At 52.8% G+C, this 23,581-nt stretch overlaps 1 protein-coding gene, 1 long non-coding RNA gene and 2 pseudogenes across 2 annotated transcripts; 3 read left to right on the top strand and 1 right to left on the bottom strand.

Annotated features, from left to right (window-relative positions):
* Positions 1-23,581, top strand: part of LOC135405243 (zinc finger protein 850-like) — a 419,536-nt pseudogene that overhangs the window by 303,068 nt on the left and 92,887 nt on the right.
* The window catches only part of LOC135405265 (zinc finger protein ZFP2-like), a 95,679-nt pseudogene that overhangs the window by 34,080 nt on the left and 38,018 nt on the right, over positions 1-23,581 (bottom strand).
* On the top strand, positions 3,798-5,924 carry LOC135405658 (uncharacterized). The gene is made up of 2 exons (XR_010425915.1): positions 3,798-3,949; positions 5,520-5,924. It is a non-coding gene; the product is annotated as an uncharacterized LOC135405658 (long non-coding RNA).
* On the top strand, positions 9,294-17,036 carry LOC135405258 (maestro heat-like repeat family member 5). Its single transcript, XM_064639923.1, has 13 exons — positions 9,294-9,938; positions 10,100-10,236; positions 10,514-10,661; positions 10,902-11,089; positions 14,138-14,275; positions 14,401-14,515; positions 14,687-14,824; positions 15,080-15,256; positions 15,394-15,549; positions 15,707-15,808; positions 15,935-16,037; positions 16,289-16,333; positions 16,645-17,036. Exons 1-13 carry the CDS (start codon positions 9,306-9,308, stop codon positions 16,734-16,736), a joined length of 2,172 nt encoding a protein of 723 aa, XP_064495993.1. The 5' UTR covers positions 9,294-9,305; the 3' UTR covers positions 16,737-17,036.

The raw sequence follows: 23,581 nt of genomic DNA, 5'->3' as shown, positions 1-23,581 counted from the left end.
TGTAGTCTCTACTCTGGGAGTTTCCCATTGTCTCCCCATGTATGGACACCTTTACCTGGGTCAGGTGTTTGTCCCTGTCCTGTGTGTCCCTTGAATCATGGGACTGACTGGCTCTGTTAAAATTGTTTTGTGGGATTTTTGTGTTCACTGCCTCAGTCTGGCTCACAAGTGCTTGGCAGGAATATCAATGCATTTTCTGGGACTCTTGGTCAAACTGTGAGCTCTGAAAGTCAGGCTGCTTTGCAGAAGGGCACATGATTGGATCAAGATGCCTTTAAAGTCTGTGGGCTGAAGCATGTGAAGCTTAGGTTTGTGTAGTCCCAAATATTTCTTAATTGGAGTTCAGTGATGTTTTCCAAGAAGCAAGTGCCCATCTCCCTTTGGTGTTGGCTCAGGAATTGTACACTGACTCAGGAAACACCTTTTCCTCTGCACTCAATGGAAGTTGGGTCTTCATTGTGTTTGAAATTCCCACTCCTTATTTACATGCTGAGGGCAATTAGGTGGAGAGGGGGAGTTTTCCAAAGAATAAAACATGTTGGGCTCGCTGTCACTTTCTTAAGGTCCTTGGAGTCAGGACCCAGGGTTTCAGATATGGTGTAGTTAATTATTCCTGTTCTTTTTCTCTGAAGCTTCTTAGATGCCCTGTCTGAGATTTCCAAATGAGGCCAGAAACCTAAGCACAAAGGTAAAGGCTTCATGGAGAAACTAGGTCATGTCTGTCCAAGAAAGCTGGCCAGAACAGCCTGGAAAAGCTCCCAGTGGTACTCTGGCATTCCACAAGACAGGAGTCATTCCCCTGGACTAATGTCCAGAACGTTTGGCCATCTAATGTTTGTATTTCAGATCAAATTTGGGGTGTTGCTAAATACTTCCCTTGTTGCATAATGTAACACAATGTCTTAGAATTTCTTGATCTTGGAGCAATCTTTCCAAAGGGAATGTTTAGCTGATAAAACAGGTAATGGTGCAGGTCCTGTCAGTAGGTCCCAGCAGAATTTGCAATGCTATAGATCCATACCACTACCAGTGCACACACTTTCATTATGCTTTACATTTCTCCCATAATTTTTCCCATTTAAGGGAAAACAAGAATGCTCCAAGTCAGAAAAAGTAGCCAGTGACACTCATGAGAACCCCACACAGTGAGGATCTCTTCCCATGGGCTGAAGTAGCTCTGAGCTTTACACTGCCTTGCTTTGTCTGTGCAGATAGTTGCAGCAATCATGGCAATCACAGGAATTGTGATGATGGCATATGCAGATGGTTTCCAGGGAGATTCAATCATTGGGGTGGCATATGCTGTGGGATCAGCCTCCACATCTGCCTTGAATAAGGTAGGTCACGACTGTTCGTTTGGGTTCTTATATTCACCATTATCAGCTGTTAAAAATGCACAAGTACAAAGAGAGTGGCTGTAAAATAAATGTTTTATTTCCTGCATCATTCATGTTGTGACCAGGTGATGTCACCACGTCAGGAAATCCACGATGAGGGTAATTAGTTGTCACCTGCCAAATATTCAGGGTGGCTTTGCTTTATGAGTCTTTAATGAAATCTTCATTGCTATGCTATAAGGAGTTTAAGATAATTTTTTAATCATGCCAACGCTGTTTAAAAACACTGTTTCAAAGGGACTTTCCACGTGCGGAATGGAGAGCCTGGATGTGGGATGTGCTGTTTTCTCTGAGTGGGAATTCAGGGCTCACCCCAGGCCTGCACTGCACACGCTGGGCTCCTGCTGGGCTTGGAGCCCTGGTGTGAGCTCAGCACACCTGAGAATGCTTGGAAGCAGTGGCTGCTCTGGAAGGTGAGGGATGGAAAAGGCAGTCATGTCTCAGAAACAGGTTGGGCTGAGCGTGGCTGTGTTTATTTTTGGCTTGAGGAGGGTGAAGTATGTGTAAATTTTGGAGTTTGTTGTAGTGGGATCAGAATTTGCCTCCCAGCTTCAGAGTTTGCTCACGTCGGTAATGAATTTGTGCAGGAGAACTTTGCTCCCATGACTGTCGTGACTTCTAAACCCCTCCTCTCTCCTCTCCTTTGCAGGTTTTGTTCAAAATGTTCCTTGGAAGTGCAAACTTGGGGGAAGCAGCTCATTTTGTGTCTACCCTGGGCTTCTTCAATTTCATCTTCATCTCTGTCACCCCAATCATACTGTATTTTACAAAAGTGGAGTACTGGTACCCTTTCTCTGCTGTGCCCTGGGGTTACCTGTGTGGAGTAGCTGGCCTCTGGTTAGGTATGTGATAAAAAAAAAAATACTCATTTTTCCAGCTCTTTTCTCCCCACCAATACAAAATTAGCCTCTGGCACAAACAATTCTCCCCGTCCTCCTAAACATCAGAGCTCTCTCACAGATTAAGTCTGGTCCCAGTGCAAATTGGTACTCCTTGGAAATGATTTATATTTTTCATTATTCCTAATGAAACAATACTATTAATGTATAATTAATAATTAAGATATAAGCGATAATTATAATTAATAATTAATAGTGATAATAATAGCAGGGAGTAAACATGAAGCACCCATACTAACGGTTCACTTTTTCATCCCTACTCTAGTTCCACACCAATTCCCCTGTCTCTGGAATAGCTTGGCTGTGTGTTCTCAGTGTCTTCCTGGCACACTCTGTGGGGTGTTTGTGCACTGACACATGGATGCCCAGTGCTGGGGCACCTTTCTGTGGGTGCTGCAGGTGCTGGGCAAGGCTCACACAGCCCTTCCATAACGCTCCCTCTTCCTGAGCCACAATTGCCATTCTCCAGCCAGGCACAGTATCTGTTGGATTCAGCCCAGGGGCGTTTTAATTTCCAGATATAACAACATCCTTTCCTTTAGTGAAGTCTCTATTATTTCATAATTGAAGAGGTTTCTGTCTCCACTACACGTTTATCAAATGGAAGCAAAGAGAATGCCTGGTACACAGCCCATCCTGAGACGTGGTTGGGCTGACAGCTGAGCTCTGTGAGCGCCTTGAACCAGAATTTCAGCTCCTCTGTGAGCACCTGAGGGACAAAAAGCGGGGCTAATTTATCACCCATCAATCTACCAAAGTGTATAACCCCAGCCATGAGGGAACAACCTGATGAAGTAGACAAGGAGGAGCAACCCTTTGCTCCTTTTGTGTAGGGGACTCAGCAGCAGGACTGAGTGACCAGAAGAGAATTTTTGGAAGTTTCTGCAGCTTGCTTTTGATCTCCCAAGGAAATTGTAGCTGGCTGGTAACGCTGTCATGTAAAAAAACCCCAAAAAACTAATGCCTAAATTTAAGGTGTTGAATATTTGTATATCTGTCAGATTTCATTTTGCCTTCAACATGGCACCAAGGCTGTGGTCTTGCCCCAGTCTGCTTAGTTTGCAGTTAAATTCGTCAGCTAATTGTGTTTAGTGTCCTTTAGAGTATGAGTTCCTGCTGCTGTCACCTTTGGGGTGTGGTCCAGGTGGAGAGTTTGCAGCCTTTTGTCAGGGAAATGTCCCACTGAGACAAGGACAACACAGCCTCAGCCAAGAGGGCAAGCTGGGATCACCACCCTTCTGGTAGGGGAACAAATGAAGGTTTCTGGCAGCAAAAACAGGTTGTTTGTATCTGATTAAAGCTTGGGAAAAGCCATGAAATATGAGTGTGATAACCTTGGTATTACAGTTTGTGAAAGGCCATCCAGCCCTTCCCATTACACCAGTCAGAACTTCCCCTCATTTCACACTCCTAAATATAAAAACCAAAATCACTCACTTTGTGACAACTACATAATTGTGGTGTGGATACTGATATCACACTTGCAGGGTGAAGTGGAAGAGAAATATCTCACTCTAGTGTTTTTCCCTGTAATCATGTATGATTTGCTCTGTTTTTCCCTATCTTTCAATATCCTGGTTAACGTTGGTGTCGTGCTCACATACCCCATCCTGATCTCCATCGGCACAGTGCTCAGCGTCCCTGGAAATGCAGGTACCACGGCTGGTGGTGGAAAAATAACCCCACGGGCACACAGACAGCACAAGCAGCTTATTGTCCAAATACTCAAAATCTGTTGTCACCAGGGCAGGGGGTATACGTGGAAATTTATTCCAGAGTGCTGTCTTGCTGAATAGCCTCTGCCTCTGCTCTTCCACCCTCTCAGCCTCGCCGCTCCTGGGATTTGAGCATGTTTTCAAAGAAACATCTATTTTTAGGGGGATGCAGGTCAGAGCTGCAGAACAATCAGTACCTGAAGGAGGCTGCCCAAGGGCTCAGGTGCCCTCTTGGTGCTGGTTGTGGGTCTGGGAGGCACCGACTCCAGCTCTCTGACCCACGTGCTGCTCTCTCCCAGTCCCTGGTCTGTGCAGCCCAAGGAAACATTCTGCTGGTGCAAACCGTTGAAGATGAAGAGTTACCATAAAGTGCCTTCCCTCTCAGAGAAGAAATCATGCAATCATAGATTCATTAAGGTTGGAAAAGACCTTCAAAATCTCCAAGGAGATTGGAGGTTGGACCTCCACGTCAAACCCTCAACAAAATATGCCCATGGCCAGTTAACCATACAGTGAAGTGCCACGTCTACTCACTTCTTGAACACTTTCAGGGATGGTGACTCCACCACTTCCCTGAGGAGCCTGGTCCAGTCCTTAACCATTCTTTCAATTAATAAATATTTCCTAATATCCAACCTGAGGCCATTTCCATTTGCTCTATCACTTGTTACCTGAGAGGCAAACACCCACCTGTCTACAACCTCCTCTCAGGGAGTTGTAGAGAGTGAGAAGGTCACCCTGAGCCTCCTTTTCTCCAGGCTGAGCCCCCCCAGCTCCCTCAGCTGCTCCTCATAGACCCTTTCACATGGAAACCTTGAGGCTTGGATCCCACAAGGCTTCCTCAGAGCCTGCATGAGGTGGTGAGGGATGGAAGAGATATGGCACTTCCAGTACTGTGCTATCAGGTCAAAGCTGTTCTCTGAACTAAGGGTGCTGCTCGCTCTGAAGATCTGAGAGCTACATGGCCACTGTCACAGCCAGAGTGCAGCACATGGGTCACAGAGACATGCCAGGCTGCTCTGATGCCATCATCCATATGTTGGAAATCAGAGACAAGGTAAAAACTAACAAAGACAATTCAGAAATTGTGCTGAAACTCTCTGTCTGGGAAAAAGATAACAAAAAGACTGAAAATGTGGATTAATTAGCATGTGAAGCGAGCAATCAATAACCAGTAGAAGATAGAATACTAATTAATGAAGAGGATTATGAAATTTACAGCCAATGAGCATTAATTCCTTTGTTTGCTAAAAATGCATAAAATAGTGAAAAGTATTGAAAGTGGGTGTGTGTGTCTGGTGAAGTGACCCCACAAGCACCCTGATAATAATGGTAATAGATTATTATTAAAGTATATAAATGCATAGAAATAACAAGGTAATAAAGTAATGCCTGCTTTCCAATACTAAAAAAATAGCTACAGAGTTTGATTTGTCCTGGTTTTGGTGACACATCCCACTGCTCGTTTGATGTTGTTGTTGTTGTTGTTGTTGTTTCCTTCCCTGCAGCCGTGGATCTGGTGAAGCACAAAATGATCTTCAGCGTGGTGAGGTTGGGAGCCACCATCATCATCTGCATCGTATTCCTGCTCATGCTGCTCCCCGAGGAATGGGATGAGATAACCCTGAGGTTCATCAACAGCCTGAAGGAGAAGAAGAGTGAGGATCACGCCGACGAGATCCCAGAGTCCAGCGTACACACGAGGAGCAGGAGCAGAGCTAACGGGACAGTGTCTGTACCACTGGCTTAGGGCTGGTGGACCTCCCCTGCACGCAGATGTATATTCTGTGAATATAGCTGAAATCCCCTCACCACCTGTATGCTTAAAAAAAAATGACATTTAACCTGAACAAGGGATGGACTGTAAGATAAGAGAAATACATCTATAATAAATGTTTACATTTATACACTTATCGAGGAATGGGTGTAAATAACTACAATAAAATGTTTTGTAATAAAAAAGACATTTCTGCTGGCGTCTCAGTGAAGTGGTGGGTTTAAAATGTGGATCAAGTTTACATCATTTATCTCCTTTTACTTTTGCCTTGAGAGGCATTCTCAAGGATACAAATCTTGGATATTTCCAGCCAAATCTCAGAATTGAACATCCTGACTTGCCTTCAATAAGGTGACCTTTCAGCAAGGTACTAGGTTTGGAAAACCATTTCAAACCTCTCCTGGCATTTTTGAGAATTCATTTGTGAAAGACCCTGATTTTCTCATTTATATTTGGAATTATTATCAGAAAATATCAGCAAAACATGAAGCCTCCATCCCAAACCACGCTGAGCTGTGCCTCTTTCTAACACCACCTTTCTAGAATTGGTGCTGGGATTTGGATGCCTTTGGTAAAGCCAAAAATTATTTTATTCATCTCTTTTTCCCCCAGAAAAGCTGCACTCCCAGCTGCACAACAAGCTTCTCAGGAGACATGGAACACCCCAGATTGCCAGCGTCCCTGGGAAATTCCTATTTTCAGTTCCTATTTTCTAGGGCTTTGGGACAAACCAATATTTTTCTTAACCTCCACTGTGGAAAAGTCTTTCAAAAGCCAAAACAAATCAAACAACCTTCCAGTCCCTTCCCTAAGCCTATTGCTGTGTAATTTAGGCTGGCTTACAGCGTTCCTAGGACTGACCATGGAAGACTGTCTTTATTTGAGAGCACTTGATATGCAGACAAGCATTTTTTTCCCTTTTCTTTTTTATTTTTAAAGGGAGAATAGAAACAACTGGAAAGTATCACAGGTTGCTGAGCTCTGCTGGCTCTACTGCCCACAGTTTGTAAGTTTGCTTAGCAGCTAGAAGGAGTATTTTGCTTGTGGGTATTTTTTTTTTTACATAGATAATGTTTCTGCCAGGAAAAAATAGTCATGTAAATAATAACAAAGGCACTTTTAGATTTTATTCTTCCATTTGAGGTTTTTATTTTATCCTTTAACGTCCGTGTCCAAACTGTTCCTTGCAACGAGCAGAGCTGATAAAATACTTGCGTATATTTAAAAAACCCACAGCTGGGCTCCTTTATCACATGGCTGAAGAATTAGGGCTGTAGAAACCAACCCAAACCAACTGCTTCCTGTGCATTAAACCCAGAAGTGTAAGGTTTGGGTACACTTTTACAGCTCCTTGTCTGCTGCTTTTGAAAGGAGCTAGACATAGAAAAGTATCCTAAAAAAGTGAAGTCTGTGGAACAGGAGATACTGATGGTAAAACACCGATGGACTAAGAGCACACAACATATGGCAGCTTGGACACCACCTCAAGTTGGTTTTAGAGTTGATATATTCATTTACATTACTAGATTAGGGGATGTGTTTTACTGAAATTTTAGCTCCTGCCAAACTGAACACACGGGAAAAACAAAACTTTCAGTCAGTATGCATTGATGAAGATTTTTTGGCAAGCAGACTCATAGAAGCATCTTCAGGCACAGGACTGGATCCTTCAAGGAACGTCACTGAACTTGAAAGCACCCACCTGAGTGTCCCTAGGATGAGTTGGAAGGCCTTAGAAAGGCTGGAGCACTCACTCTCTCAACTCCAAATCATCCAATACAGATTTGGCTTTGTATTTTTGAGCCCTTCAAAGCTTTCCTGGCCAGTTAGCTCTCTGCAGCAGAGGAAGGATTAGTGTTTTTGCAATATCCTCCCTTGTTTGGGGTGCTTTTGGAAGACTGAGGGAACTTTTGTTCCTTGAGGGCTTTTATCCCTTACCGGAATTATTCTATTCTTATCCCTTAATAAAAAACCCTTTGCAAACCAAACAATGCCAGGGTTTTTTGCTTCTGTTTAGTTTTTGAAATTGACACTCAATGGACCATTTGAAGGCAAATGAGTTGCTGCTGATTTCAGTACAGCTGCGACTAAAGGGGTCAAAGCAGCGTTCGTGCCCTTGCCCACACATTGTGTCACAGCCCCCGTGTTTAGGATGGCCACCAGCCAAGACTTCTCCCAAGGAGGCCATGCCAGCTTCTGTGGAGGCCCCGTGCCCTTCCCACTGCTGCTGTGTTGGCAGCCGAGAGGGCTCTTTCTGCTGCCACGAGCAGGCACAGGAGGGGAGTGTTTGCTCCTTTTTGGAGCCATTCCTAAAGTTCATGTCCAGCTGTCTCAGATGCTTTAGGGAATAGATTCCTTCCAACCTGGGGCAGGTTGGCCAGGTTGGGGGAGGCCTCAGGGCCCGTGTCCGTGTGTCACAGGGCCCTTTGTGACATGGTGGCCGTCGCCAATGGGGTGGGACAGGGCAGGGTGTCCAAGGGCCCTTTGTGACACGTCCTGATATAGGTGTTGGGCGGCAACGCGGCCGCGCCACAGTGCTCGGAGCACGCGTCTGGTCAGGACGGGACTGAGCGGTGCTGTGAGGAGTCTCCTTGCAGCCAACTCATTCGTTGCTGACCCGAAGCGATTCTGAGAGTTCTTTTTCTTGCAAGTTCCCTCGAGGCCACACCACAGGAGTTGGTGACCCGGAGGTTTTTCCGAGGCATCCCCACTCCCTGTGGGAGTGGCCCTCGAGGCCAGGCCACAGGCCTTGGTGACCCGGAGCTTTTCTGGGCATCACCAGTGCTTGTGGAAGGTGCCTACGAGGCCAGACCACGGGACTTGGTCACCTGCAGTCCCTGTGGAAGGTGCCCTCGAGGCCAGACCACAGGACTTGGTCACCTGCAGTCCCTGTGGAAGGTGCCCTCGAGGCCATTTTGTGAAATTTGCCCACCAGGGTTTTTTCTGAAGCGTCTCTCGTGCAAGTTCCCTTGAGACAAGACTGTGGGATGGCAGGGAGACGCTTCAGCCTGTTCAGGCTGCTGAGGAGGAAGAAGAGCAGGAGAGGCCCTGGGGTGGCCCCAGCACAGCAAGCTGAGGAGCCCCTGCAGCAGGGTGAGTGCTGGAGCTGGGCCACAGGGCTGGTGGCTGCAGCCAGCTTGGCCCCTTCCTGTCCCCTCTGGACACGTCCAGGGAAAAAGGAGGGGGGAAGAGGGGCCCAGGCTGACCCCCCAGCATCCCTGCTCCATCCACTGGGCACCCCAGGGCCGGCCCTGCCTGTGGAGTGCAGGGCTGGGCTGTGTTCCCTGGCCTCTCCTGCAGCCCCTCAGCTCCGCCTGCGCTCCCTCTTTGACAGATCCAGGCCAGGACTGGACAGAGGAGCAGGACCGCCCCCGTGGCCGCTTCCGCAGGGCAGTTCAGGTACCTGCAGCCATCCCCCCCTGCTGTCCCTGCTCCGCCTGGCACTGCTGGTGGAGCGCTCCCTCGGACTTCCCTCTCTTCCCTGCCCTTTCTTCTCCTGCAGAGGTTGCTGAAAATCATGCGCGTTCGGCGTAGAACACCCAGAACCACACCACCTGAGCTCGTGTCAGAGCCTGACACCAGGCCAGCTGAGCTCAAGGAGAAGCCTGATGGCAGCACCGCGCCGATTGATCTCACGGCAACCTCTGACACCGCTGTGAGCGAGGACACGGCCAACCCTGACACCGCACTGGCCGACCCCATTGCGAAGGATGACACAGAACCCAGTCATTGCACAGCAAAGCCTGACACCACTTTGGCTGAAGACACAACCGGCTCTGACACCGCAGCCACTGATGTCATGGCCAAGGCTGACATGGCGCCGATGGCCATTGATGGCACATCACCCTCTGACGCGGCACCGATGGACGGCACAGCAAAGCCTGACACCGCTTTGGCTGGTGACACAACCGGCTCCAACACTGATCTCGTGGCACAGGCTGACATCGCACCGATGGATGACGCAGCAAACCCTGAGACTGCCGTGACCGATGACACAACCAACACTGAAACCACAACAAGTGACCTCATGGCAGAGGGTGACGCCACGAGTGAGGGCATCGGAAACGCTGCCACCACGCCAGTTGAGAGTGTGACTGATGCTCCCAGTGTGCACTTTTTGGAGGGGAAAGGTGTCTCCAGTTGGAAGCCAGTAAGCAGCCTGTGGCCAGGGTTTAAGTCCCCCAGGGGTCTTGTGGCCTCTCAAGTTGGGTCTGCTGGCCCCCTAAGCCTTTGAGGCCAGCAGAGTGTGGTGGGAAGGGAAGCACCTGCTCCCTCTGGTAGCTCCTCAACTGTCCCCCACTGCCTCTCCAGGTGCCGGCCATCGTTTGGTACATCCACCATGACCTCACCTCCCACGTGTCTCCGCACACTGACATCTGCAGGCTCGCTGAGGCACACCCATGCGATGTGGTGATGACTCTCCTGCGCTGTGCCCCAGAGTGTGACAGGTACAGGGCCCAGCTGCCTTGCTGGCTCAGGGATCACCAACCCTTACAGCCCATCACCCTGCAGAGCCTGCCCTATGTGGTCTGCCAGACAGATGGAGACTTCCAGGACCCTTGGGCCCCTCCATTTCCCATCCCTGGCCTGTCAGTCCCCAATACTGCTGCCATGTGCCCTCCCTGCCCCTCAAGGCACCGTGGCTCTGTCACCTGGGACCCCACAGATGCCCAGGCCACAGTGCCGGGGCTGAGACCCCCCTGATGCAGAGCTCTGGCTCCACAGAGCTGCTGCAATGATGTGGAGAAGCATCGGCTCCTCGGGAACAGCAGTGGAGAAGGTGCTGCCAACACTGCTCCGAGTGATGGAGGACTGGCCAGTGCACAGAATGTCCACCTCCGATGGCGACAACAGAGACGTGTTTGCCCTGGCTGTGAGTTTCTAGAAGTGGCCTTTGCTCCTCCCCACGTCGCCTCTCCAGTGACTCTCCATCCTCCCTCACCCCTGCATCTCCCTGCCTCAGGCCTTGGGCTGCAAATGTGGCTGAGGGGCAGGTTCAGGGGCACCAGGCCGGCTGCTCCCCCTGCCTCTCCCCAGCCTCTCCCTCCCACACTCGGGCCCTGCCACATGGACCTCTCGCACTGAGTGCTGTCTCTGTGTGCTTTGATTGCAGGCAACCCTGGCACTGTGGCTGATCATCCAGGAGCCCAAGTGCCAGGGTGCAGTCATGAATTACATCCCCCGCCTGCTCGTGGCTCTGATGTTCCAAGTGTCCATGAGCACAGAGCAGGTGCCAGAAGAGGTGAACACCTTCTGGAGGGGATGCCTGGACCAACACCGCCTTCCCACCCAGCCCAACAGGTGCTCCATCCCAGTCCTCTCTCCCTGCCATGCCCTCGGGGCTGGGGCCAGCGCTCCCAGCATGACCTGGCCTTTGCTCTGCACACAGGTTTTTGATAGAGACCATCAAGGCCCTGCTCTGCCACCTGCCGTGGGAGGATATTTGGATGGCAAGGAAGCGCAGGCTTGCCTGGGACCCACTCCTAAATTCTGACACCCATCACTATGCAGTGGGTCTGCATGTCAGGTGAGACAATCTTGTCTCTGCTGCTCCCATCATCTCTACCCTGGGCACAGGGCACTCCACACAGCCCCTATGGGTGTAGGGCAGAGGGCCTTGGCCCCAAGGGATGGCCGAGCAGCTTGGAAAAGGCTGCGCGAGGTGGGTGCACAGGAGGAGCCACCTGCCATAGTGCCCACATCCCGTCCTGGGCTGCTGGGAAAAGACCAAGACTCTGTGAGTCACTGCTGGGAGAGCTTTACCCACCCTGCTCAGGGTTCATGCTTTTCCCCCTGACAGGGAGATGCGCCGCCAACTGACCCCCTCCCATTCCCCACTGGCAATCCACCTGCTGGGGCTGCTCAGCTCTGAGGACCCCCGTTGGGAGCTGCCTGCCCTGGAGTTCCTTGTGGAGGTGAGCCCGATGGCCAGCGCTGCCTGGCCCGCCTGCCTCCCCCTCTCTGCCCTCTCACAGCTGCAGCCGCCCGGGATGGTGCCTGCACCCTGTGCTGCTGCCTGGGCCCAGCCCTGGGCAGCTCCGGGCTCCTGCTGTCCGGGTACCCTGTCACTGCTCTCTGCCTTCCAGCTCCTGGACTATCTGGACGGAAGGAGATGTCAGAGCAGTGTTGAGCAGATCCTGTCAAGGCACCTGCAGAGCGAGTGCCCAGAGAGACGTCGCCTGGCGCTCAGAGGCCGCATGGTGCTCTGGACGGATCTGTCAATGGTGAGAAGGGGACACCCGGCTGAAGCCACACGGGCAACCTGGGGCTGGGGAAGGCAGTCCCTTGGGCTTGGCAGGGCTCTGGCAGCTGTGGATGCTCTTCCCAGCTCTCCTGCCTCCCTGTTCTGCTGCCCTGGCCCTGTGGGACAGGTCTTTGGCCTCTGGGCCCCGGAGCAGCAGGGTGGGGTTGCGCCGCCAGAGAGCTGTTGGTGGGGCAGCTGTTCAGGGCTTGACAGCACAGCACTGTGTTCCACACAGGCCCAAAGCATCTGCAGCCTGTCTCAACACCTCCTGGAGCTGCTGCCTGATGCAGACGGAGAGCTGGTCGTGATGACCCTCTCTGTGTTTGTGACTGTGATCCGGGACAAAGACATTCGGGCACTCATCTCCACTGCCCCCAAGCTGGCTGAGGCGCTCCGGCCACTCTTAGACAACGTAAGGCTTTGTGTCCCCAGTCCACAGGCACTGGCTGCTGCCAGGAAACTTTGTGCCCTGTGGATGTTCAGGCTTGTGCCTGTGCCTGGTTGGCCTGGAGCATCCAGTGCTGAGATCTTTTTCTCTTCTTTTGCACCCATGTGCAGCTGTCCTCCTTTCACTTCTTCCAAACGGTGATGGAGGTACTGGTGGAAGGGGGAACACAGCCCTTGGAGATGCAGATGCACCAGAGCCTGGTGCTGTGGTTCTTCCTGCAGTATGATGAGCACCAGTGCGTGGCAGAGGTGAGCACTGTGGGCTCTGGGGTCCCCGTGGCAGGGGTTGAGCTGCCTCCTGCCCTGGGGTTTTGTGGCCTCCAGTCTCGTGGTCGGGAACCAAGACCTGGCCACAGAAATTCAATACAGCTGCCATTCCAGATTTTTATGGAGGGGAAAGGTGTCTGTAAGTAAGCAGCCTGTGGCCAGGGCTCAAGTGCCCCAGGGGTCTCGTGGCCTCTCATGCCAGGTCCGCTGGCCCCTAAGCCTTTGAGGCCACACTGTGTGGTGGGAAGGGAAGCATTTCTCGGTGAAACTGGGCAACCTGCTCCCTCTGGCACCTCTTCAACTGTCCCCCACTGCCTCTCCAGGTGCCGACCATCGTGAGATCCATGCACCAGTGCCTCACCTCCCACATGGCTCCAGGTGTCACGATGCACAAGAACATCTGCAGGCTCGCTGAGGCACACCCACGGGATGTAGTGATGACTCTCCTGCGCTGTGCCCCAGTGTGTGACAGGTACAGGGCCCAGCTGCCTTGCTGGCTCAGGGATCACCAACCCTTACAGCCCATCACCCTCTAGAGCCTGTCCCATGTGGTCTGCCAGACAGATGGAGACTTCCAGGACCCTTGGGCCCCTCCATTTCCCAGCCCTGGCCTGTCAGCCCCCAATCCTACTGCCACATGCCCTCCCTGCCCCTCAAGGCACCGTGGCTGTCACCTGGGCCCCCACAGATGCCCAGGCCACAGTGCTGGGGCTGAGACCCCCCTGACCCAGAGCTCTGGCTCCACAGAGCTGCTGCAATGATGTGGAGCAGCATTGGCTCCTCAGGAACAGCAGTGGAGAAGGTGCTGCCAACACTGCTCCGAGTGATGGAGGACTGGCCAGTGCACGGAATGTCCACCTCCGATGGCGACAACAGAGACGTGTTTGCCCTGGCTGTGAGTTTCTAGAAGTGGCCTTTGCTCCTCCCCATGTCACCTCCCCCACCCCTGCATCTCCCTGCCTCAGGCCTTGGGCTGCAAATCTAGCTGAGGGCAGGTTCAGGAACACCAGGCAGGCTGCTCCCCCTGCCTCTCCCCTGACCTCTCCCTCCCACACTTGAGCCCTGACACATGGACATCTTGCACTGAGCGCTGTCTCTGTGTGCTTTGATTGCAGGCAACCCTGGCACTGTGGCTGATCATCCAGGAGCCCAAGTGCCAGGGTGCAGTCATGAATTACATCCCCCGCCTGCTCGTGGCTCTGATGTTCCAAGTGTCCATGAGCACAGAGCAGGTGCCAGAAGAGGTGAACACCTTCTGGAGGGGATGCCTGGAGCAACACCACCTTCCCACCCAGCCCAACAGGTGCTCCATCCCAGTCCTCTCTCCCTGCCATGCTCTCAGGGCTGGGGCCAGGGCTCCCAGCATGACCTGGCCTTTGCTCTGCACACAGGTTTTTGGTCCAGACCATCAAGGCCCTCTTCTGCCGGCTGCAGTGGGACAATGAGGTGGTGTCAGTGGAGCGCAAGTGTGGCTGGGACACGCTCCTCTGTGCTGACACCCAGCACTATGCAGTGGGGCTGCTGGCCAGGTGAGACACCCTTGTCCCCTCTGCCCCCATCATCTCTGCCCTGGGCATGGGGCACCCCACACAGCTGCTGGGAGAGCTTTGCCCACCCTGCTCAGGCTCCATGGTTCCTTCTTTCCCCCTGACAGGGAGATGCGCCACGTCTTGATCCCTTTCTATTCCCGGATGGCAATCCACTTGCTGGGGCTGCTCAGCACTGAGGACCCCTGTTGGGAGCTGCCTGCCCTGGCATTCCTGGTGGAGGTGAGCCTGATGGCGAGCGCTGCCTGGCCCAGCTGCCTCCCCCTCTCTGCCCTCTCACGGCCGCAGCCGCCCGGGACGGTGCCTGCGCCCTGTGCTGCTGCCTGGGCCCAGCCCCGGGCGGGTCCAGGCTCCTGCCACCCGGGCACCCCGTCACTGCTCTCTGCCTTCCAGGTCCTGGACTTTCTGGACAGGAGTAAATGTTGTGACAGTGTCCTGCCCATCCTCTCAAGGAACCTGCGGAGCCAGTGCCCAGAGAGGCAGCGCCTGGCGCTCAGAGGCCTCCTGGTGCTTGCTGTGGATCCCTCAATGGTGAGAAGGGGACACCCGGCTGAAGCCACACGGTCAGCCTGGGGCTGGGGAGGGAAGGTGCTTGGGTTTGGCTGGGCTTTGGAAGCTGTGGCAGCTGCTCTCAGCTCTCCTGCCTCCCTGTTCTGCTGCCCTGGCCCTGTGGGACAGGCCTTTGGCCTCTGGGCCCCGGGGCAACAGCGCGGGGTTGCATCGCCAGAGAGCTGTTGGTGGGGCAGCTGTTCAGGGCTTGACAGCACAGCACTGTGTTCCACACAGGCCCAAAGCATCTGCAGCCTGGCTGAAAGCCTCCTGGAGCTGCTGCCTGATGCAGATGGAGAGCTGGTCGTGATGACCCTCTCTGTATTTGAGAGTATGCTCCAGGATGAAGACATTCGGGCATTCGTCTCCACTGCCCCCAAGCTGGCTGAGGCACTCCGGCCACTCTTTGACAACGTAAGGCTTTGTGCCCTCCACCTCCAGGCACTGAGTGCTGCCAGGAAACTTTGCCCTGTGGATGTTCAGGCCTGTGCCTGTACCTGGTTGGCCTGGAGAATCCAGTGCTGAGGTCTTTTTCTCCTCTTTTGTCCCAGGACAACACCCACGTGCAGCTGCTCTCCATTCACCTCTTCCGAGAGGTGATGGAGCTGCTGGTGGAAGAGGGAACACAGCTCTTGGAGACACAGGTGCACCAGAGCCTGGTCCCACTGTTCATCCATGGGCATGACGAGAACCAGTGCGTGGCAGAGGTGAGCACTCGTGGGCTCTGGTGTCTCTGTGCACAGGGCTGGGCTGCCTCCTGCCCTGGGGCCTCAAGGGCTCCAGCCTCCTGTTGGCCTTGGAGCAGGGACACAGGGGCTGTGCCCTGGGCTGTGGTGCCATGTCCCGCTCTCTGCTGCTCTGCAGGCCTCTCGGGAAGTGCTGCTTTGCGCTGCCAGGTTCCTCAAGAGAAGGGACCTGGAGAAGCTGTTGAGGAAAGAGCAGCACTTCAAGTTCTGTGATTGCCTGGTAAGGATGACCCTGAAGGCCCAGCCTCAGGCTGGACAAGCCCCCAGGCCCTGATGCCAAGTGTGCGGGGCTGGCCCTGTGCCCCTGCCACTGCTGCAGCCACAGACACCCCCCTGCTCTCTGCAGATGGACAAGGACGTGAGCCGAAGGGCCGAGCACCTGCACCAGGCCCTGCCCTACCTGCAGAGCCCACAGCAGCCCCTGCGAGAGGCGGCCGTCAGGTTCATGGGTGAGCCCCAAGCCCGCGGTCCCTCCCTCCCCACTGCAGCTCAACCCCAGCCCCGGCTGCTCCAGCGGCAGCAGGATGTGGCCCAGGGATGTGCTGGGGAGCCCCGAGTACCCTGGTGGCTGCTGCCGCCCTCTGCCAGCCGCACCCTTGGGTGTCCTGATGCGGGAAGGCCCCGGCTCAGCCCTGCCAGGTCAGGAGGCCGTGGGGGGGGAGCTGTGCTGCTGGGGCCCTGACACACTCTCTGTTCCCAGGGATTGCTGCCTGGCACATGCAAGACCTGCAGCTCCTCATGAGGGGTGAGTGAGGACAGTGGGCTCTCACTGGGGACTGGCAGGGGGGAGCACAGACCCTGGGCAGGGAGCTGCAATCCCTGCCCTGCCTGCGCGGGGCTCTGCTCCCTGCACGGACAAGGGGCGCTGTGGGTAGAGCAGGGGCACATTTCAGGGGCAGGGAGAGGACTGGGGGCCAGCACCTTCCCGCTCATCCTGTTGACCCCTGCTCCCTGCTGGCCATGGCAAGAGCTGGCTGGGATGGCCCTGGCAGGAAGGGCTCCTCAGGTTCCCACACATCCAGGCTCTGACCGTGGCTCCGTTCCTCTCTCTTCCAGCCTTTGAAGCCATGAGCCAGGACGACTGCCCGTCCTACTGCACCATGCGGACTGAATTCTTGTCCACTTTTAGACGGGCAGTAACAAAGTAATCTCCAGCCAGACAACCTCCGTCCCTCCAACAGCACTGGAAGACCAAGGGACGAGACCACTTCTCATCGGAGCTGGAGATTCAGCTGATGCTGGGCCCAACTGAGCCAGCCGGCAAGGCCAGGCAGCTCCTGGCCTGCCCACCTCTATGAACAGCCCCTTCCCTTCCCAAACCTTCCCTTCCCAAACCTTCCCAAACCTTCCCAAACCTTCCCAAACCTTCCCAAACCTTCCCAAACCTTCTCCTGCCCACACTTAATCCTCCCTTTCCCCTTAGCTTAAGGTTCATCCCTTCCCTTCCCCTTAGATTAATAAACATCAGCTCCCCTCCTCTCCCCTCCCCTTCCCAAACCTTCCCCTTCCTCCCCAAGCCTTCCCTTCCCAAACCTTCTCTCCCCTCCCCTTCCCTTCTCCTGCCCACACTTCATCCCTCCCTTTCCCCTTAACTTAAGAAACTTCATCCCTCCCCTTCCCCTTAGAGTAATAAACACAAGCTCCCCTCCCTCCCAAACCTTCCCTTCCCTCCCCTCCCCTCCCTTTCCCTCCCCAAACCTTCCCAAACCTTCCCTTCCCAAACCTTCCCTTCCCTTTCCCAAACCTTTCCAAACCTTCCCAAACCTTCTCCTGCCCACACTTAATCCTCCCTTTCCCCTTAGCTTAAGAAGGTTCATCCCTTCCCTTCCCCTTAGATTAATAAACATCAGCTCCCCTCCTCTCCCCTCCCCTCCCCTTCCCAAACCTTCCCTTTCCTCCCCAAACCTTCCCCTGTCCACACTTCATCCCTCCCTTTCCCCTTAGCTTAAGAAGATTCATCCCTCCCATTCCCCTTAGATTAATATCAGCTCCCCTCCCTTCCCCTCCATCCCCTTTCCTTCCCTCCCCAAACCTTCCCAAACCTTCCCTCCTCTCCCCTCCCCAAATCTTCCCTCCCCTTCCCTCCCCTCCTCTCCCCTCCCCTTCCCTTCCCAAACCTTCCCTTCCCTCCCCTTCCCTTCCCAAACCTTCTCTTCCCTCCCCTCCCCTTCCCTTCTCCTGCCCACACCTCATCCCTCCCTTTCCCATTACCTTAAGAAGCTTCATCCCTTCCCTTCACCTTACATTAATAAACATTCACTTTCTCCCCCTGACCTGCATCTTTGTGGAACCCAATCGCCACAAACCTCAGCCCTGCAGCTCACGGGCCCGCTCCTGCCTTGCTTTTGCCCCTTGTGCTGTGGGCACACACACACAGGGACAAGGGCACTTCAGGCTGCCCTTGTCCCTAGGGCTCTGGGACACATTTAAAACTGCTTTAGCACAGGTCCCACCAGCAGCTGCTCTCCAGTGCCACAGGGAGCCTGGCAAGCTGGGCACGCACCCACTCAGCAAACCCCCGGCAACTCTGCTCTGCCTCAGGCAACACCTCAGCTCAACCATTGCAGCTGGGCTGGGGCCCTTCTGTCCCACACTCAGTCGCAGCACTGACTGTCTCAGAGACAACACCTTCAGGACATCAACCTCAGGCCTACCCACAGGGTACCTGAGTACTCCCAAACAACAACAAAAATACCACCAATCTGCTCTACACCTATTCATCAACCCCTGCAAGCACCCCAAAGCACAAGCATCACACCTCAGCCACACACCCTGGCTGACAGCAGAAAGCACCAGCCATCTCCTTGCCATAGGATCAAGATGTTGATCTGTTCTCTACACACTCAGCTCTCCTTCCTCCCCACCTGATTTTATTGTGCTCATTACCTGACTACACACGCTGAGCTTCTTGGCCTCCAAATGTTTATAACTATCTTGGTCTCGAAAATTCTCGTCTCCTCTGCACCTTCTCTACTCAGAAGAAATGTAGGGTTTTTTTGGTTCCTTTTTTTTTCCCCCTAACTCTTACAAGCAAACTGCTGTTTGGATCAATGGAATCATTTGCTCCTCCTTTACTGTCTTGGAAACAAAGGCACAACTTTAGAGCCTCTACTCTTTCTCTCCCTTACCATCAGGATTAAGGCATAAAGGAGCTTCTCTGGGCTGCATGCAGGTGACATTGTCTTGGCAATAACCCAGAACTAGCTCGGAGTGAAACTGTGTTCACCCAGCACAAGAGTGTACGGAACAGACCCAAGACTAGTGCTGCCATTCTGTTCAGAAGGCAGAGAAATTCACATGCACACATCAAACTCTTCTTGTGCAAGCATGTGGAGAGCTGAGCAGAAACACAACCCCAGCTATCCCAGTCTCCACGTACCTCTCTGTGTGCTAAGCAAGAGGAGGAATGGACACCTTCGTCTGAGTTTGTAGGTGTACTTTACAAGTTAACTCTTCCAAGTCTTCTGGTAGTCTCCAAAGCAGAGAGACTTCACAGCCCCTGCTCCAGCGCCTGCACCCTCCAGCTACGGCACCGGAGACCTTTTGCTCTTCGGCTCCCCAAACGCATCAGCTGCAACAGCAGCCTAAGGCAACCTAAAGCAGAGGGGCACAAAGAGCTGCGGGAAGGAACAGCCCTGTGTCCATGCAGACACACACAGAGCACGCAGCTGCAACACAGGCATGCGAGGAAAAGCCCCAGCCCTACCAGTCCTCTTCGGGAGCCTTCATTCATTGCAAGAGGAGCCCGGCTCAGCTTCTCCTCCAGAACAAGCGGCTTCGAAGCTGTCGCGGGGGCCGGCGGAGCACAGGAGGTGCTGCAAGGGCAAGGTGCAGTTGGCCACCAAGTCATCATAGCCGACGGGGGTGTCGTGGAAGACAGAGAGCTGGATTGCCTGGGCTGGGCCGGGCTGGGCTCGGATGGGCTGGGCCGGGCTGGGCTCGGGCACACCTGGGCGTGGGGTGGTGCGGGGCGGGGAGGAGCCGCGGGGGCGGGCCCGGGCTGGGGATGGGCGGGCTCCCGTCTCAGTTCGCTGCCGTCCCGCCCCGCTTTAGCCCAGGCCCGGCCGGCAGGAGCCGGGAGCTGCCGCCGGGAGGAGCCGCTGCCCAGCCCCGAGAAGCGCGGCGGGGACACACAGCCGCTGACAAGGCCGGGACAAACCTCCGCCCCGCCCGCCGGGCTCCAAACCCGCCGCTCCGCATCTCCCGGCGAGGGCTGAGCCTGCCCCTGCTCCGACCTGCGGCATCTCGGCGCCTGCACGGCCAGAGCGGTGACCCAGGGCAGCGCTGCCCCAGCCGCCCGCAGGGAGGAGCGCATCGGGATGGGCTGTCTCCGCCTCTGAAAACTTCCTTGGGACAGCTCTGCCGGTTGGGCATTAATCGCAGCTGATTAAGGTTTTTGGCACTCGGCGTGCAGGCTTTGTTTTGGGGCACGTTTCTTTGGGGCTCTGATGGCACCTAATAAAGTTGAAATGAAAAGAGTTGGAATTGCTCTGCGAAGTTCACAGCAAGATGGGCTGAACTGGGTAGGGAACAAGGAAGTCCTGCTTTCCCTGTGGCACTGTTTAGCTGACATCGTCCCAGTGAGGTTTCAATGCCTGAGATGTGGTCTTCTGAATGTCCACTGCAGCTGGATGGTGCCGAGGCTGGATGAGAGCTTGCAGCCTTTTCTGGGCATTTGTTTCTTTCCTTTTTTCTTTTCTTGTCCTTTTCCAGACCACTCTTCTCACCTCAACCCTTCATCTTTCCTATTCTACCCAGACCGGAGCGGAGTGCCCGTGGTTTGCCACCCCCTTTCCTCCTTGCCCCCTTGCCCATGCTCTTTTCTTCTTTGAGAGCTCCAAGTTTTGCAGGAGCACCAAGCCAAGGCTCCTTCCAGCCTCAGACAGAGCAGGGGGCTTCCCTTTGCCTCCTTTGGAGAGAGCAGGTGGAACAGCTTCAGCAATGTTATCGTTCCTCACAGGGAAGCAACCCTTCTGCCAGAAAAACTTGGAGAGTCTTTTAGCAGACTTCTGACAGGCCTCCTTCCAAGGCTTTTAAGTTCTTTGATCTGTCCCTATTAGCTGGAGAAAAGAAGTGTGGAAGATTTTTTGGAGCTCAGATGGGACAGGTGTCATGGTTTGAGATTTTCCAAAATCCTAATTCCCTAGTCCTAGCCCCCTTCCCCATCTCAACCTAATGTGGGATGGGTTTTTCCAGACAAAACACGCCAGACTCAAAGTGGGGAAAAGGGAATATATTACAAAGACTGTACAAATAAATATTATAATACATTATACACATGATCACAACTATCTCTACCATGACATAAGTATTTACAATGGATCAGATCTCTTCTCCCCTCCAAATAAAAGTCCAGGAGGGAAAGAAGGACAGATCCCTTTCCAGTCTCTGAACAGCAGTATCTTCTAAGGCAGCAGGTTCTCCTCATCTGTCTTCCATGCAGAGTTGCAATTGGATTGTTGTAGCTGGATCCCTTTTCAATACACACAAGGGGTCTCCAAGCCCCTCGGCTCTCCTTCGGTCCAAGCGAAGGCCTCACCTGTGGACTGCCAGCAGGGACCAGACTCGCGTCACCACAGGCATATCACGAAATGCGAGGGCATCTTCGTGAAAGTCCCTTCCTCAGGGGTTCACCCCTGAGTCAGAACATCTTGGGCAGCATTCAGTTGCAAGCCTTTGCCTCAAGAGTTCTACCAGAGCTCCTGTGCTCCGTCTCAGGCTGCCAGGCTTGTCAGCAGCAGCAAGGGGGGGCCAAGGTCAACTCCCCCTGCATTCCTTCTCCGTCCCGGTCAAGCTTCAGGACGCTTTTGAGCTTCTTAGCTCCTCTCTGCAAGTGCTGTAGCACTCCAAGGCTCTTTCAAGTAAGAGTCTATCATCTTCCTCCTTTCTCGGAGGTCTCAAAGGAGTTTGGGGGGGTCTGGGTCAGTTCTTACCCCCAAAACTCTGTAACTCTGCTGCTGACTCTCTTTTCCTCGGCTCTCCTTCCAGGAGTCCTTTCTCTGGTGCTGCATGTCTTTGTTGCTTCTTCGGTTCAGTTCTTATCTGTCCTGGCTCTCTGCCACCGTTTCTCTGGTCAGTGTTGGCTGCTGCTTCGCCGGTCGCTGCCCACGATGCAGAAACATCTCCCGGCATAACTACAGACACTTAGCCCAGTCTAAGACTGTTCCAAGTCTCTGCAGTCCCCCCAACCGGGGGCTGGGGGGGCCAGAGCCCTCCAAGGGGCTCCGAGCCCCTTCCTCGTGGCTCTACAACATGGCCACCCCTCCTGCTAACAACTAAACTACAACCCTTCTTCTTCCAGTCAGCTTGTGGTGTGTTTACATTTTTCAGGAGCGCAGATTGGACAAATCTCAAGTGTTACCACCCCTGGGGGTTACCACTTCTCAGCCTCTGAGGGAAAACCTAGTTCAAACCATTACAACATGCACACATGTATTTCAGTGTGAAGCTGTGCAAGAGCCTCCCTGGGCACTGCCCTGTACCTTTGTACCTGTGTACACCTGTGCCTGTGGTTGTTTCCTGTGTGTAGAAGCTCATCCCATGAGCGGTTACACACAATGTCATGTAAGGCAGGGCTCTGCTGACATCCTCCTGGGTAGTTTCAGTGTTACCTTCTGAGGACTTCCCTTCTCTGATTTTACCAGCTAACTCCTGCCCTGCCAAGTTGTGGCAAGGCAGGGGCAGGAGCAAGAAAACCAGTCTCTGTGTCCAATACAGAAGGTGGGAGGGTGGGAGGCAATTCCATCTTGGGATGGATTCTGCTGATGAAGAGTGTTCTGTCTCTTTTGGGCTGTAGGGTTGCTGTAGGGTTGCTGCCAAAGGTGTGTGCAGACGGACAGATAAACAAGGTCAAGATGACCAAGTAAGAAATGATGAGGGAACACACGGCAGAACACTTTACAACTGTTGTAATCTTGGCCTGCCTGAAAAGAAGATGAAGAAAAAGTTTTAAGATTTGTCTTGTAATTCCGTAGTCTTTCTTTGACTTTAAAGTTTTTGAAGAAAACTGTAGGATGTTTTTGCAGCTCCTTCTGTTGTAAACTAATTTTAAACGGTGAAAAACGAACACAGAGGTCTTGAGTATTTGTCTCAGTAGTTAACAAAGTCCAGCGAAAGGTCAATAATGGTTGGGATATAAATGGATGTTAATTAGGCATTGTCACTGGAACCCGACAACAAAAATTTCTGTGGAAAATCACAGAATTTTCCTCCCAGAAGATTTATTTTGCTACCCAGTGAAGAGACTCTCTAAGTAAAATACCTAATTAATATTTGTCAGTGCAACCTACACAAGCCTACACATGGGTCTCTTGTGTTTGCCACTGGGTGGTGTGGGGAGAGAAGTGGTCACAGTGTTTTTCCCAGTCCCTTATTTTACTGGCAGAGAATCTGTATGGCTTTTTAGCACTATTAAACCCAAATATAACTCCAAGTATGTTTGGTTAGAACAATGAATAAACTCTCTGATTGAAAATCAGGATTAGTGTTCCCATTGTTGCCAGTAAACACTTTGATGGATGGCTTGAACTCCAAAACACATCTGAGATACTGTTGTTGATACTTAAATTTGTCATTTTGGCAATACCAGCTGAAGACCAGGAAACTTTGTTTTCCTCACAACAACCAACTCCCATATTAGTCTATTAGATTTTTCATGCTGATTTTGCCAGTTCCAAGTTAACGTCTGTTTTTTAATGTTGCAGCAAATCAAAAGACAATTTAGATATGCCAGCAGGTTGTCTTCTACCAAGAGCTTGTTCAATCCCATTGGATTTTTGGGATTCATAAAAGTGTAATTTAAACAGCTGTTTTGATTGGCAACACCAGGAAATTTTAGGATTTTTTTTCCAAAACACACCTGCTGAATGCAGTTTTGATCCTCTTCTAGTAGTTTGTAATTGCATTGCCTGATAATTTGACTGCAAGCCAGCAGGTTAACTGAAAAGCAGAGTTTCAGCTTTATTTTAGGTATGTGATGACTTTGGCAACCAGT

This window comes from Pseudopipra pipra, chromosome W (genome assembly GCF_036250125.1).
Source record: "Pseudopipra pipra isolate bDixPip1 chromosome W, bDixPip1.hap1, whole genome shotgun sequence".
In the NCBI taxonomy this organism is placed as follows: domain Eukaryota; kingdom Metazoa; phylum Chordata; class Aves; order Passeriformes; family Pipridae; genus Pseudopipra; species Pseudopipra pipra.
The sequence above is the reverse complement of the archived record's forward strand: the minus strand, read 5'-3'. Positions and strand labels throughout refer to the sequence as shown.